General features: G+C 42.8%; 1 protein-coding gene across 2 annotated transcripts; it reads right to left on the reverse strand.

Moving 5' to 3' along the window:
• Positions 1–862: 862 nt before the first annotated feature.
• Positions 863–14,738, reverse strand: ankrd52a (ankyrin repeat domain 52a). 2 transcript variants are annotated; one of them, XM_031290319.2, is made up of 28 exons: positions 14,535–14,738; positions 13,884–13,970; positions 13,663–13,741; positions 13,381–13,451; positions 12,962–13,162; positions 12,771–12,858; positions 12,330–12,472; positions 11,943–12,155; positions 11,293–11,371; positions 11,069–11,183; positions 10,778–10,860; positions 10,538–10,655; positions 10,345–10,413; positions 10,082–10,222; positions 8,822–8,884; positions 8,520–8,631; positions 7,248–7,319; positions 6,941–7,142; positions 6,645–6,732; positions 6,429–6,546; positions 5,602–5,821; positions 5,407–5,494; positions 5,202–5,285; positions 4,284–4,429; positions 4,042–4,124; positions 3,821–3,903; positions 3,478–3,569; positions 863–1,706 (listed from the first exon to the last, which is right to left on the reverse strand). In XM_031290319.2, exons 1-28 carry the CDS (start codon positions 14,559–14,561, stop codon positions 1,435–1,437), a joined length of 3,237 nt encoding a protein of 1,078 aa, XP_031146179.1. In that variant the 5' UTR covers positions 14,562–14,738; the 3' UTR covers positions 863–1,434. The 2 variants fall into 2 exon arrangements, 1 of the variants encoding a protein (XP_031146179.1); XR_004898914.1 differs by lacking the exon at positions 3,821–3,903 and having other exon boundaries at positions 1,491–1,706.
• Between the last annotated feature and the right edge of the window lie 138 nt (positions 14,739–14,876).

Genomic DNA, 14,876 nt, shown 5'->3' on the forward strand with positions numbered 1-14,876 from the left:
AAAAAAATAATACGTCACCAGTGCCTACAAACCAAAACTGATTGCTCTCTTTCGATAACTAGGCCATTTGAAATCTGAAATCTATATAGATATATATCTATATCTATATATATATATATCTATATATAGATATATATATATAAAATAAAAATAAAAAACACTGTTTAAAGAGATGGGAAATAAATTGAAATGGCTTGTTCATTTATGTGCTCAGAAATATGATGCTTTGATGAGGTGTTGTTGGCAGATATTACTAGTAAAGCCTTCATCTAGAAATAATAAACAAGGCCTCAGTCAGTCGCTATCCTACAGTAGTTCTCTAGTTCTACAAAAAGAGAACATTAGGCCTACGGACCCTGGGTGAAGATGAAGCAGCTGCTAAACGAGTTGACGAGGTATATCAAGATCTATTGTCTTTCTCTATACAGTACAGTTCATCTCAAATAAATAATTTATAGCCATAATAGTGTTGATCAACTTTGGTCATAAGTTATATGCTTAGAAACATTCTATCTTAACAAACACTTATTTAGCATCTTTAAAACATGACGTCAGCATTCACAACAAATCCATGTTGCAGCGCTGACCCCGCACATGGCTCTCCTTTGGAAGGAGACATGCTAACGTATTCAGCAGCATTACCAAATTATCATAAAATGCCAAACAATTCTAGGCCGTACATTTAAAGTACACTATGGAATTAACATCTTTGTGACCCTTTTCCAAATTCCGGATTGTACTATAGTACACAAGCATTGCACTCTTAAGCAAAATTTAGATTTTTCCCTTGTGTGTCTCCTTCATAAAAATCTAGGCTAACGGACAATTAAAAACAAAACAAAAAAAACAAAGTAAAAAAAAAAAAAAAAAAAAAAAAAAGAATCAAAAAAACAAACAAAGAAACTCTTTGATCATTCTTTTGGGAAGGCTGTATGTTCCTCTACAAGGTCACCACAACTGATTAAAACACGATATGACTTTTGTATTGAGTGATATGAAGAGAAAGACAGTCGAGGATACGGAGGTTTCCATGCTCTTATATGTCGGTTATTTAACTATGTCGACATGGGTTTTAAAGGGTTAAATGATTTAGAGATGGCCAGATTGCTAGTGTTTGTTTTTTGGATGCCACGCTTCATCTGAGTGACCCTGTAGAGCAATCGGCCTCTATTCCATCCGTCCTATTAAGCACTACTAGGAGATGGAGGAATGGGATCTAATTGCATATTAGGTTTGACTGCACCTCAAGAGAAGACCAGACACTCACGCACACACAGACACACACACACACGTACACATACACATAGAACAGACATGTGGGTGGGTGCTCTCCTGGTCCTCTGGGCCATGTTAAAGGGAGTCCCCCCCCCCTCCCTCCCCCCTCCCCTGGTGGTGATGATGGTGATAGCAGCTGACTGAGGGGGGCACGTGACCTCACTCAGACAGACACCCGTCCAGGCCAACCGGCGCACCGTGGCGGTCTTTGACGTAGCCGTTGTGGAGGCCGTTGCTAGGCAGGGGGGCGCAGGCGGCGGTGATGCCGCAGTGCTTCAGCAAGTTGAGACCCGGGGAGGGGGAGACGGTGGGAGAGGAGCAGGAGCAGGAGGAAGGGTCCCGCTGGGGGAAAGGCTTCATGGTAGAGAGGATTAGAGCCAGGCAGTCTGCCACGTCCTTGTTGGGAGCACAGGCCAGGGCTGGGGTGTGGCCTGATTGACGGACAACAAATTCACATTAGTGCTCACGTACAACTTGAACATCACATGGGAATTACATTTGGCAAACGTTTTGAAAAAAAGGTGTCGCGAGTAATGATGAACCCACAGAGAATTATCACCCTGCAGCTTCCATCAGTTTAATGCAGCTTTTAAGCACCTTTCTACTCTACGTTTTGTTTTTACGCCATGCAAACTTTACATTTTTGGTTCAATCTCACTGGTCTCATCAGTGTCGGCAGTTGGCCAGCTCTAAAAACCCACTGTACGCTACCTGGAAGCCTACATTAGTCTCATGTTTTACCTGCAAAAACCCAGGTTTTAATGCCTTTGTTTATCATCTGTCATTTTGTGATATGTGGCTGTAAAGTCCTAGCACACTGCAGAGCGCCTCTCCTGCCAGGATGCTGACAGCGCTGTCAGCTGAGCACTTAGTCCCAAGTGATGGCAGTAAAGGAGGCGGTACTATCGCCTGCTTCAGAAGTTGTTTAGCCGACCTCATTGACAGTCAACACCGGAGGGCTAACAGACAAGAGTTGCGCTGCCCTGCCTTTTTATTACCATTCTGTACTTCTATCACAGTTCGTTTTTTTTGGGGTGGGTCATTTTTAGACAAGACTCCGTTTCTAAATTTACAGCCTGCCCTGCAATGGCTCCTGCATTGCACAGACTACGATGAGCCAAAAAAGAAAGGAAAAAAAAGCTGCGATTCGAATGACTATGCGAGTCGACTCAAGGTCTTCTCGACTGATGACTTCAATCACCGACTTTCAGTTGGCAGCCCTGGGGCGTAGGGCTGCCCTTGACTATAGAAACTCATAGTCAACCAGCACAATATTGATTAGTTGATTTTATCGACAGATCTGCAAAACTTTGATTTAATTCCGGATTGTACTGTAGTACACAAGCATTGCACTCTTAAGCAAAATTTAGATTTTTCCCTTGTGTGTCTCCTTCATAAAAATCTAGGCTAATGGACAATTTATAAAAAATAAATAAATAAATAAATAAATAAATAAAAACCCTCTTTGATCATTCTTTTGGGAAGGCTGTATGTTCCTCTACAAGGTCACCACAACTGATTAAAACACGATATGACTTTTGTATGAGTGATATGAAGAGAAAGACAATCGAGGATACGGAGGTTTCCATGCTCTTATATGTCGGTTATTTAACTATGTCGACATGGGCTTTAAAGGGTTAAATGATTTAGAGATGGCCAGATTGCTAGTGTTTGTTTTTTGGATGCCACGCTTCATCTGAGTGACCCTGTAGAGCAATCGGCCTCTATTCCATCCATCCTATTAAGCACTACTAGGAGATGGAGGAATGGGATCTAATTGCATATTAGGTTTGACTGCACCTCAAGAGAAGACCAGAAATTCGTAGTCAACCAACACAATATTGATTAGTTGATTTCATCGACAGATCTGCAAAACTTTGATTCGCCACGAAACTCTTGGGTTTACCAGAGATGTGCTCTTAGGTTTCGTGGAAATAAGTCATTCGGCATAAAAAAATAAAATAAAGAAATCTTAGTCGACCAAGACCAAAACGATAGATTAGTCGACAAATCGTCTAAGAGGGGGGCAGCCCTAGTGTGTTCACCATACACCTTTAGAAATAGTCAGCAGAAAAGCATATATGACTTATAGTAAATAAGCTAAAACATTATATATGTTGTCTTACTTAAATGTAACACAGCACGGTGCACTGCACAGACTGCATGAGCTGAACTGGCTTACAAAGCATGAAAAGGCCTCACCTTCCTCATCCACGGCCAGCACAGTGGCTCCTCTACTCAGCAGTGCCTGCACCACCGTAGCCAGGCCATTACGTGCTGCAAGATGGAGGGGCCTGGAGGAGAACAGGGGAGGGTGTGAGAGACAGCTGGCAGACATACTATTATTAATTTCAGTGGTGGCCAAATGTAAAACAGAGGAATCAATAAAATGACCTACACAGTGTTTCAAGGCTATTGATCTAAAAGTGCTTTTGTAGAAATGTAGGCTCACAATTATTTACAAAAAATCCCAATAAACTCCATGTTCTTTGCCCCCCCCTCCCCCTTTCTTGTTAATAGCTTAAATATGTTATTAGCTTCTCACATTTGCAGAGCGCTGTTGGTGGCATTTATAAGTGTGGGACTGTGGATCTCTCCCAGAATCAGCAGGGCACACATCTCATGAGCCTGAGGGACAAAACAAAACGACTAGTGGAAAAAAATGTGTGGGCTTCTGTCTATCAGAGTTGCTTCGCACGCAAAGAAAGGGTACAACATTACACTCAGGTGTTAATGCTCAGAACACCACAGTAGAGCTTTGTGTACCTTGCTGCAGGCCAGGTGCAGGGCGGTGTTCTTGTTCTCATCCAGCAGTGTCAGGTCAGCCTTGGCCCGGTGAAGGAGGATGGCTGGGTGACAACAAAGACATTCATTTGCTGCAACTACAGATGTCCTGATCTGACAATTGTAGTCAGAGGAGATACACAACAGACCGATTCAAGCTACGTATTCTGAAGGAGACAACTAGCTCTTCAGAATCCCACAAGTATAACGGTTCAAAGACTTACCCACGGTGCCACTGTGTCCCTTGTCAGCAGCTACCATCAGAGCAGAGCATCCACTATTGTCCACGGCGTTGATCTCTGTCCCATGGCGAAGCACCAGCTGAAGTCCAGCGACATCCTCAGCAAATGCAGCGGCATGCAGTGGGGTCCTACAGGCACAGACAGAGACATTCCAAACAATTACGAAAAGTATGATCAGTGTTACAGCTTTACGGGCAAGCTCTAAAGTGCTCATATTATCCTTTTTGGCTTTTTCCCCCCTTTCCTTTATTGTGTTGTACATCTTTTTTGTGCACAAGTCCACCCCAAAGGGACTTACCATCTCCAACAGAAAACTCTGTTCACCAACTGCTCCAAACAGCTCTACTGTAGTCCAGCCTTTACTTCCGTGACGAACGTGCGTCACTCTGTAACACACGTTATAATGCTCGCCTAGCTGCTAGCGTGGCACGCCCTCATACTCTGCTTCTGACTGGCTAGTAGTCCTTACCTAGCTACTGCGCATGTGCGACTCCCAACAAAGATTGAACAGAAGTGAGATGCCTCACTCTGTAGCTAAAACAGAGAGTTCAACACACAGGGTGAAAAGAGGAGCTGCAGCAATGTGCAGTACAACAAATATATGGTGTTTTTTGAAAATGAAACCATGTAAACCTATTCCGATATAACCTCTGAATACAATTATGAACCTGAAAATGAGCATAATATGGGCACTTTAAGTACAACGCACGAGGCCTTCATGACGATTACTTGAATAGACAGAAGGAGGAAGAGGTTGCGGTTACACTGCTTACTCTATAATGATGAGAAATACATTCGATATCAGCTTAAAAAAAATGATACTTCTTTAGGATCTACTTTCTTTCTGAATTCCAGTTGTACCCAAGTAAATGAATTACGTCTTTTGTTCTGCAGTCTCACCTTCCTTTGGCATCTCTGGTGTTGATCATGTGGACCCCAGCAGAATCCAGCAGCCTCTCTGCTGCCCCGCTGTGGCCATTCATCCTACAAGCAAGACGGCCGAGTTAATGAAACGATGATTTCATCTAAACTACAAATTGTGCGTTTATTTGTTCGTTTTGACACAGTAAGACAAGACAAAAGCATATGCCAAGTTAATACTCACAGAGCACAGTGCAGGGGGGTGAAAGGGTTTCCCTCTTCATGGATAAATGTTTTAAATTCAAGTAAAACCTCCAAACAGTCTTCATGCCCTGAAAACAAACACATTCAGCATTATACACAACAGTTACGCTTAGCTACGGTGATTAATTGCAACATTTAGAGATTGGCCATTGCCAGTCGATCAAACTAAGCAAACCTTTGTAAGCAGCCCAGTGAAATGGGGTGTATTGTTTGTTGTCCAGCAGTTTATCTTGGGGGTCTGTTGCCACGGCGGCCTGAACCAGACTGGCCAGGATGTCCGTGTGGCCCCTGGATGCAGCATAGTGCAGCGGTGTCCTACCCTGGATGTCCCGACACAGTGCAGAAGCTTTGTGCTCCAGCAGGGCTGTCACGCAGTCATCATGGCCCAACACCGCCTGAACAAACCCCAGCGAGGGGTGATGAGACAGCTTTATCATCAGGCAGGCACCCATTTAACTATATTATCTTAACTAGGGGTGGGAATCACAGGGTACCTCACGGTTACGATACAAGGCTCATGGTACCGATAACATCACGATACAGCAATTCTGCGATAATAAATATATTGCGAGACAATCCTATGACGATACATCACGATATCGGTCTAACTAGGAATACAAAATGCTTGTGAAGTCCAAACTGTTAGAAAACGGCACAATTCTGCAAGCAGAACTTTTTCAGTCTGTAAATTAAAATTACAGAACTATAGCGCAACTATGGGTCCAGACTTTGGACTTAAACGTGCCTGGGGCATCTGCTATTTTCCTCAAACTCCTGTCCACCATCCCGTTTAAAAAAACCCTAATCTAATCTAATAACTAATCTTAACTACTATATTTGGTAATGAGAATGAAGGTAAAACACTTTACATTGTCAATGTTGGCTTCTATTGTATTAACCAACATTAGCACTTTAACCACCAGTTAGTCTTGTATGTCTATGTATGTGGTGCAGCTGATGCTCTGCTATAGTATGGAGCCGCATGCGGCGTTTTTGACCTACCCCTCTGTGCAAAGCTGTGCTGCTCCTCTTGTCCTTGGCATCTGGCAAGGCACCCTTCTCCAACAGGTAGTGGACACAGTCAGTGTGACCTGCCAGAACAGCTAGCATCAAAGGGGTCCTGAAGGGGACAGAAGTGACAATAAATATGTGCTTTTTCACTGTATGCTCATTGGCCAAATTATCTGAAGCCATGCTTTTGAAAAGAAAACAACTCACTGGCCAAATTTGTCTGCAACGTTGGTGAGATCCCCCTCCTCCCCATATTCAATCATCATACGCAGGCAGTCAGAGTGACCATTGGAAGCTGGCATGAAACAAAGTACAGGAGAGAGAATTAAAAAAAAAAAATTATATATATATATATATATATATATATATATATATATATATATATATATATATATATATAGCATATTTCTTTTTTTCTCTGTAACATAAATTGACACTATTCAGGGTGGTAGCAATCCGAAACAATGGTGTGCCATGAAATCTTCCAGCAGAGAGCACTATACCCGCAACATGAATTGGGGTCCACATGAGGCGGTTGTCATTGAGGAGACAGGAGGCCCCCTGAGCCAATAGCACCTCTACACAGCGGGCGTAGCCTTTCTGGGCAGCCAAGTAGAGCACAGAACGGCCTGCAGCATCCTGCATGTCCACATAGGCCGCAGTCTCCGTCAGCACACGCAGCGCCTGCCAGTGGCCCTTATCAGCCTGAGGAGCACAGGAGGGCATTCACAACTCTGCATGTAGTCCACGTTAAGAGGTTGAGTACAACCCGTTTCGACCCAGGGGGTTGGTTTAATGTGAAACACTTACAGCAAGATGCAGAGGACTGACTGGAATACTGCTCTCTATGTCTCCTAGTGCATTAAAAGACATCTCCAGCAGCTGGAAAATAAACCACAACAGAGTGTTTAATTTCATTTACAGAGGACAGAAGTAAAACACAACATGCTACACATACACATACATATACCTGAACATTTTTCATCATGCACAGCCAGCAAAATGATCCCATTAACTAATCATTTTGGCTTACACTTCTATGAAACGTATTTCACTCAGCTAGAGCACAGAATAAATCAAGTCAATGTGTTGACCTAAGAAAGTCTTACATCTCCCATGGACCTGGATCTGTGACATCTCCTTGAGTGGAATAAGTGCAGGGTTTTCCCTGGGATTTTAGAGGGCTTAGGTGCAAATGACATCACACGCTCATTCGCACATTAGTGGCATCATCACGCAAATATTTGCATAAAGTTTAGTGGTCGTCGGTTGCAGCGGGGAGGAGGAAGAGCAGCTTCTCACTTAAAGTGAGGAATAGCTGGTCCACCTTAAAGCCAGCCCACCTTAAGTTAGTGAGTCTGTGCCGAAGTTGTCACTAGCTCCGTGGCTAAACCCTTCACTTTCTTTAACCAGCAAGTAAGACACAGGAACTTGATTTGGGTCTTGAGGAGTTGTAGCATTTTTTTTCACCGACGGATAAACTGTACACAGGCTACGCTGCTACGTTCACAGCTATAACTTTACTGCTACTTCATACTCAACGACACACACCTCCCTCTCGTAAACAATTTTTTTCTCTCCTTTGAACACAATGTATTTTACTTTTAAAAACACACTTCACACAGGCAGGGAGAGGGATTTCTAAACTGCACTTCCTGTCTGTGACGTCTCATAGAAAACAGCTCATACCGCAGGAACGGTATGACAGAAAATTTGTAGTGGTTTTGAAACTGTGACTTTTTCAAAACGCGGTATACTTTGAAACCGGTAACCGGCCCATGCCTAGTCCACCGTGTGACCCAACTATAATGCAGCAGGTGTGCTGAAAACAAGTGGATGCTTGTTCCGTGAGTCAGCTCTGTTGGTGTATAATGTATAACGGTTGGCTCGTTGTCCAGATACTCATCACATTGTTTTTACATTCATACGCTTAGGCGGTGCTCAAAAACACTTTAGGCGCTGCGCCTAAGCCGTATAACGGCAGGTAAAACCCTCAAGTGTACGAGAGTGTGTAACATATCACTGATTAATGCATGTGCCGAGTTAAGTTGTGATTTCAGATTAAAAACAGGAAAAACTCACCAGCTCCAGGTTCTGTTTGTTGCCATGGTAAGCTGCATAGTGAACAGCACTGTAACCCTTTGAGTTGACCATCGATGGATCGGCACCATTGTCCAAAAGATGCTCCAAGCAGCTGTTATTAGAAGTCAAGATTAAAATGTAGAGAGGGGATAAAGACTAGAGGCACTTAATTCAGGGGCCTCTACGCACAAATGTTTTCCACAAGCAAACAGTCTTGGTCAGTTTGTTGAATTTGAAGCCGTGATCACATTAGTCATGGTTCAATGCATTTGAGGAAAGACGAGAAAAAAAAAACAACTCACAAGTACGACTCCTTCGCCTCATCTTCATCGTTCTGATGGTTCCCAGTAAAATGACGATCAACTCTGGAAAAAAAAAACAAGAAATGCTTTGATTCAATAAACTTTCTTGAGACGTCAATTCAAGAGTGGGCTTGTGATTTGGCTAGGGTGGCGGCGTTTGAAAAGAAAAGATGTCATACAAACGGTTACTTGAGCTTTCTGGAGGGCTCCTAGTAGGCCTGCCCGATTCGGGGAAAAATATGAATCACGATTTTTTTGCTTAGAATTGATATCACGATTCTCTGCCACGATTTTTTTCTCACGAAGTGTAATGTTTTTTGCACACATGAACCATGACAAAACAAAACAAACTGGCAGTACCAAACAGATTTATTTTGGCACCTATAGCACATTGCGCATCACCACAAGCCTCTAAACACAGAGGCTACAATGAAGAGAAGGGAGAGCATTGCAGCGCTTGGGAGCGCTTTAAAGTAACTTTGAAGAAAGTAGTAGCATTTGTGATGCAGTCGGCTCGTAAAATTAAATGACAATCGAAGTCATAAAAAAAAAAAAAAAAAAAAATCCCCCCAAAAAAAAAAATCTAAATTTAAAAAAATAAATAAAATAATAAAATAAAAAAAATAAAAAAAGTTATTTAAAAATTTAATCGTGAACAGGTTGAATCGAGATCGCGATTTTATAATGATTAATCGTGCAGGCCTAGCTCCTAGGAAGCTTTGTGGTGGAAAGAGACGTGTGTGATGGGCTTATGGTGTTGTCATTTATACATACGTTTATTTGGTTTATGGTTCATTGTCTATTTTGTTGAATGGTCTTGAATATTGTAGTTACTGTGTCGTCTTTTCTTGATTTTTGTCTGGGTGGGTGGTGATGCTGCAAATTGTATGTTTTGTGTGTTAAATGAAAATTGTTAAATCATAAAAAAAGAAATGTTGAGGTCAGTATAACATACACATCATTGCAAACCAACACATTTCCTTGGCGTGTTTAGATAGTTACACTGTTATTTAAGAAAGCTTGATGTTGCTCATGCAATTTGATTATGAAACCAAATTTTCAGTGAACTGCTTGAACTGAATAAGTTTAAGTAATGAGAGAACAACTGTTCACCAACTGTTTGAAATCCATAATCCACCTGCCAATATGACAGTTTCACCAGGCAATCATTGTTGACTTTCATGCCGAACACAATTTGGTGGTTTGTTTTGCCTCTGGTATTTCAGTGAGAACACCGAAGGAGAGAGACAGGTTTCCTACCTGCTGAAGGCTTGGGAGGCGGCAGAGTAGTGCAGGGGAGTACAGCCTGTCTGGTCAGGCTCGTTGACCTCAGCGCCAGCGCCCACCAGGGTCACAGTGCACTGGTACCTCCCATTAGCAGCCGCATAGTGCAACGGTGTCCTGCAGGGACAATGCAAGGAGAGAGAATACAGTGACTAAGAATAGTTACATGGTGGCACTTCAAAATCACTGTTACAGCAGCAGCCAATTAAAACATCTTACACAGATGAGGGGAAACTCACCTTCCCATTACGTCCCTCTTATTCAAGTCGGTACCGCTACTTAAGAGCAAGTTCAGACATTCAACATTTCTGTAAAGGAAGGCATCCATGGGAGAAAAAAAAAAAAAAAAAAAAAAGTTACAGATCACATGTAATCCCAAAACAATTTGGGTCAGTTTATTATCCCAGTGACAAAACAGATTCAGCTTCTTACCCTCCAGAGGCAGCAGCGTGTAGACAGGTCCTCCCAAAGTTGTCAGGGATGTTTATGTCAAACCCAGCCGAAAGCACATGCTCCTTACTCATGGATGAAACTATGCTATACAGCTGACCTGTAGGGTAATGAAGAAACAGCTGGCGGTAACATCGATGACTGAGTGTATAGATATAAACATAGATATGGAAGATTTCTATGTTAAATCGGAGTGCACACTTTTATGGAACAAAGACAAACCTGAGGAGAGTAACTTGCGACAACAGTCTGAAAACCCGTACAGCACAGCTAAGTGCAAGGGGAACATTCCATTGATCCCACGTCTAGAAATGCCAAAAACATACAAACAGAATGTTAGAAATGAAAATAGTCAATGTTAAAAATGTAACCCCATTTAAACCCAACTCATATACTCTCATGTCTCATATACATTGATGCTTCCTTGTATTAAGGGCTGTGCTTCATTGGGTTTTTACAACCTCATGGCACGTTTATACACATCAGTAATACCACTTAAGGTTTCTCTGATACCTGGCCGTGTCTGCTCCGTTGGTCATTAGAGTGCTGATCAGCAGTTCATGGCCGTACTTAGCAGCAACGTGAAGAGGAGTATTGCCATACTTATCCACACAATCAATTTCCCCACCTGGTGGAAAGTAAAGAAAGAGAGAGTGAATGAAAGACCCATTACGAAGAGAGAAAAGCCGGGACCAACATTTTCTCACGGATCGGTCAGACGGCATGGTCATCGTTACCGTTTTGGATGAGGATCTGAGAGCGTGTGAAGCGTCCATGAATGGCTGCCATGTGCAGGGGGCTCTTCCCTTCTTTGCTCTAAAAAAAAAAAAAAAAAAAAAACAGAATATAAAACTCATATTATTTCATCCTGAGGGTAGTTCAGAGACCCAATAGTACCACAGTTCACTGATCCTTAGTGAGCAAGCTTCAGAAAGCTGCTACAAGGCCAGTTTGACAACTGAGAATTAAGGCGAAATTATGCATGTTTTTACATGTTCTATGCAGTGCTTGTGAACTAACTGTCTGCTATTAATTTAAAAGTAGTACAAGTTTGAAGTGACATGTCTCACTTTCCACTAAATCCATTTTCACTAAAAAGACTACTCTGCCTCATATTCTGACCAATGTTAGTTTTTTTTGAGACAATGTAATTGAAATTGGGCAACAGCACAATGTATAAGGTCTTGTAGGCTATAAAAAGATGAACGATCAATAGCATATCTTTTTTTTTTTTTTTTTTTTTTTTTTTTTTTTTTACACATACTACTGTATGTCTAAATGATTTTCATATTTGATAATAGTCTAACCAAACAAAATGTAGTGCATTACCACATACTTTTAGTAAGGAAAGTATTTTTCATTTGAGACTCTTCAGCGCATTTCATACCTGCTGGTTGACATCTGCCCCATTGTTGACCAGCAACTCCAGACAGAGTGCACCGTTGGTGGAGACGGCGGCCAGGTGCAGAGGGGTGTAGCCGCACTTGTTGGGCTGGTTAACATTAGCTCCATGGTTCACCAGCTCGGTAGCCACAGCCTCCTGCCCCATGTAGCAAGCCACATGGAGTGCAGTGTTTCCAAAGCCATTGGGCTCATCAATCTGAGAATAAACACAAACGTGACACAAGATCAGACTGTGCCTAGAGCCTGAAAGGAAGGATTCCTGGAAACCTTCAATTACGTGTCAGATTTCAGCAGACGATAAAAGACAATTGGTGAAACACAGCCTGGGACAATATTATAAAAAAAAAAAAAAAAAAGTAAAATCACCCACCTCTGTCCCCATCCTCAGTAGGTACTTTACAATTTCGAGGTGACCACTTGCTGCAGCAGCGTGGAGAGGTGTGTAACCCTGCTTATCCTTGCAGCTCTTGTCTGCACTGCGGGACACCAGCAACTTAACAATCTCTGAATGCCCTATGGGAAAGACAAAAAAAGGAGCAAACATTTCAGTATTATCACTAACACAAATTCTATTTTAATTTGACAGTTTCAGAGCAACAGTGGCCAAGAGAGGTTAAAGTGAACGAGACACAACAATTGGTTCATTCAGTGATTGTAGTGTCTTTTACCCCCAGATTATGACGTAAGGACTTGGCAATGTTACTGCTCTTCATTTGAGTGAAACTTGTCATGAACAATAGGAGCTTTTACTGCTATTTGACAATGAATGTGTGTGCTGTGCAGCATTGGCAAGAAAGTGAAACTTGCTTACCCAAGTAAGCAGCACAATGGATAGGCTGTCTTTCCTTCTTATCAATGGCACTCAGGTTGGCCCCTTTGTTCAGCAGCAGCTTCACCATCTGTGAAACAAACAAATAAAAAATGTTTTTGTCTAAAAACCACTTATAGGTTCTCATTATTTAAGAAAATCTCAAAGAGGGAAGCCAATAACTCAAGTTTCACCTCCTGGAACCCGCTCTGAGCTGCGTGGTGCAGGGCAGTTCTGCCGGTGCGATCTGCCATGTTCAGGTTGCTCAGCTGGGTCAGCAGGGCCTCTGCGCAGCGTGTGGCACGGTTGGCAGTAGCCACATGCAGCGGTGTCTGCCAGAACTTGTCTCGTGCATTTGCCTCTGCTCCGCGCCTCAGCAGCAGACCCACTGCCCTCTGGGGAGAAGAAAGAAATCACAAAGAGCTTAAAGCTTGTATCATATCTGCAGTTTGCTGCATTTCCTTCAGTCAGCACAATATGTTGGTGCATACATCTAAATGAGCTCTACAGTCACTGTGGGTAAATACATAATGGAATTAGAGAATGAAGTCATCTGACTCAAGAGATAATTAGGCTCCTCGAAATGGCAAAGGGATATGACTTTATTGCTTACTTCATTTCTGGAAGCAGCTGCCCTGTGCAATGGGGTCAACCATACATGGTCTTTAGCATTTACAGTGGCACCTGAAAGACAAAAAAAAAACACCACATTTTAAGGGGTAACACGTATGTGGGGAGGGGGGGGAGCAAAACACTTGCACAGTGAACTGACAATAAGGGGGGTGTTTGTTGGAGTGGTGACAAAGGATAAAGTATGCACCACATTTCACTAACACAGAGGACTCCACATTCTAAACACATAGCCAAGTATAAGTAAAGCATACAGCTCGCTCACCTGATTCAATGAGGAGGTCCATTATATGGACGTCACCCACACAGGCAGCAGCATGAAGTGGCGTACGGCGCTCTTGGTCCTATGGGATAAACGTATAATCAATTAAGGGGGACATGACGTTTAAGCTCCTATGTTTAACGGATATAGATTACGGGGCCCAAGTCCTTCATGATACGAACCCCGTTTGCATTGTAACTGGAAGTACCCAACATAATACATACCAGTGCATTGACATCCTCCTCCTGTTTGTGCAATAATAGTTGAACTTCTTCAGCGTTACGATTGAAGATGGCCTGGACCAGTGGAGGCTGCAACACAGAAATACCTGCTAAGTTACGTTGCATACAATTACGTTAACGTTGATCCGGAGCGACGATTCGGATATGTCCATCACACTACGATTTCTCTGAGCAGGTCACATTTTCTTTATAGCAATTAACTACTCAGTGAAATGGTTAAATATGCTATCCTGGTGATAAATGTTGAATTTAGTGCGTTTACTGTAGCGGTTAAGTGGCAGAGTGCAATTCTTGTTTCCTTCCAGAAAATACACTGAGCCCTGGCTGAGCCCTGGCTGAGGCCTGCGGGCCCTTGTCTCAGCTAATTCTGCTACAGAGCTGGCCCTGACCCAGAGCAGGGCCTAGACGAGAGCTGCAACAACGTATGTGATAACCTTGCCAAGCATTGCTAATCACAGGGATTATATCATTATGTGTCCAATACCAACGTAAATAAACATGCACCACCAATTAGCTAAAAATGAAACAACTTGCTCAACGAATAAGACGTAGTATGTTGCGCACAAGAGCAGGGCTTTCCCAGCAAGTAGACTGCGCCACAGCACAAACACGGAGCGCTTTCTCTCGGCGTACCTGGTCTGCAATATTTAGTACTCCCATCTCCCAAACTCAGCCAGGACGGAGCTCCTTCATGAGGATAAAACTTCGAGGTATATTGCGGTGCGCTACTGTTTCCACTTTTCAGACTACACCCATAGTTGGTTGCATACAGAAATGCGGTCTTGATCTGACTGTCACTGTTGTTGTCTGTATCCAATGTCTGGTCTGACGATACAGGCTACGACTGTACTGGTCCGCCTACAGGCGTGGCGGTCTGTTTTCGCCTCATCTGTGAAATGGCGCCATCGTGTGGAAGAAAACGGTATAATCATTTAAGATGACGAGGTGACAACATATGATTGCACCATGGATGTA

This window comes from Sander lucioperca, chromosome 12, assembly GCF_008315115.2.
Source record: "Sander lucioperca isolate FBNREF2018 chromosome 12, SLUC_FBN_1.2, whole genome shotgun sequence".
Lineage (NCBI taxonomy): Eukaryota > Metazoa > Chordata > Actinopteri > Perciformes > Percidae > Sander > Sander lucioperca.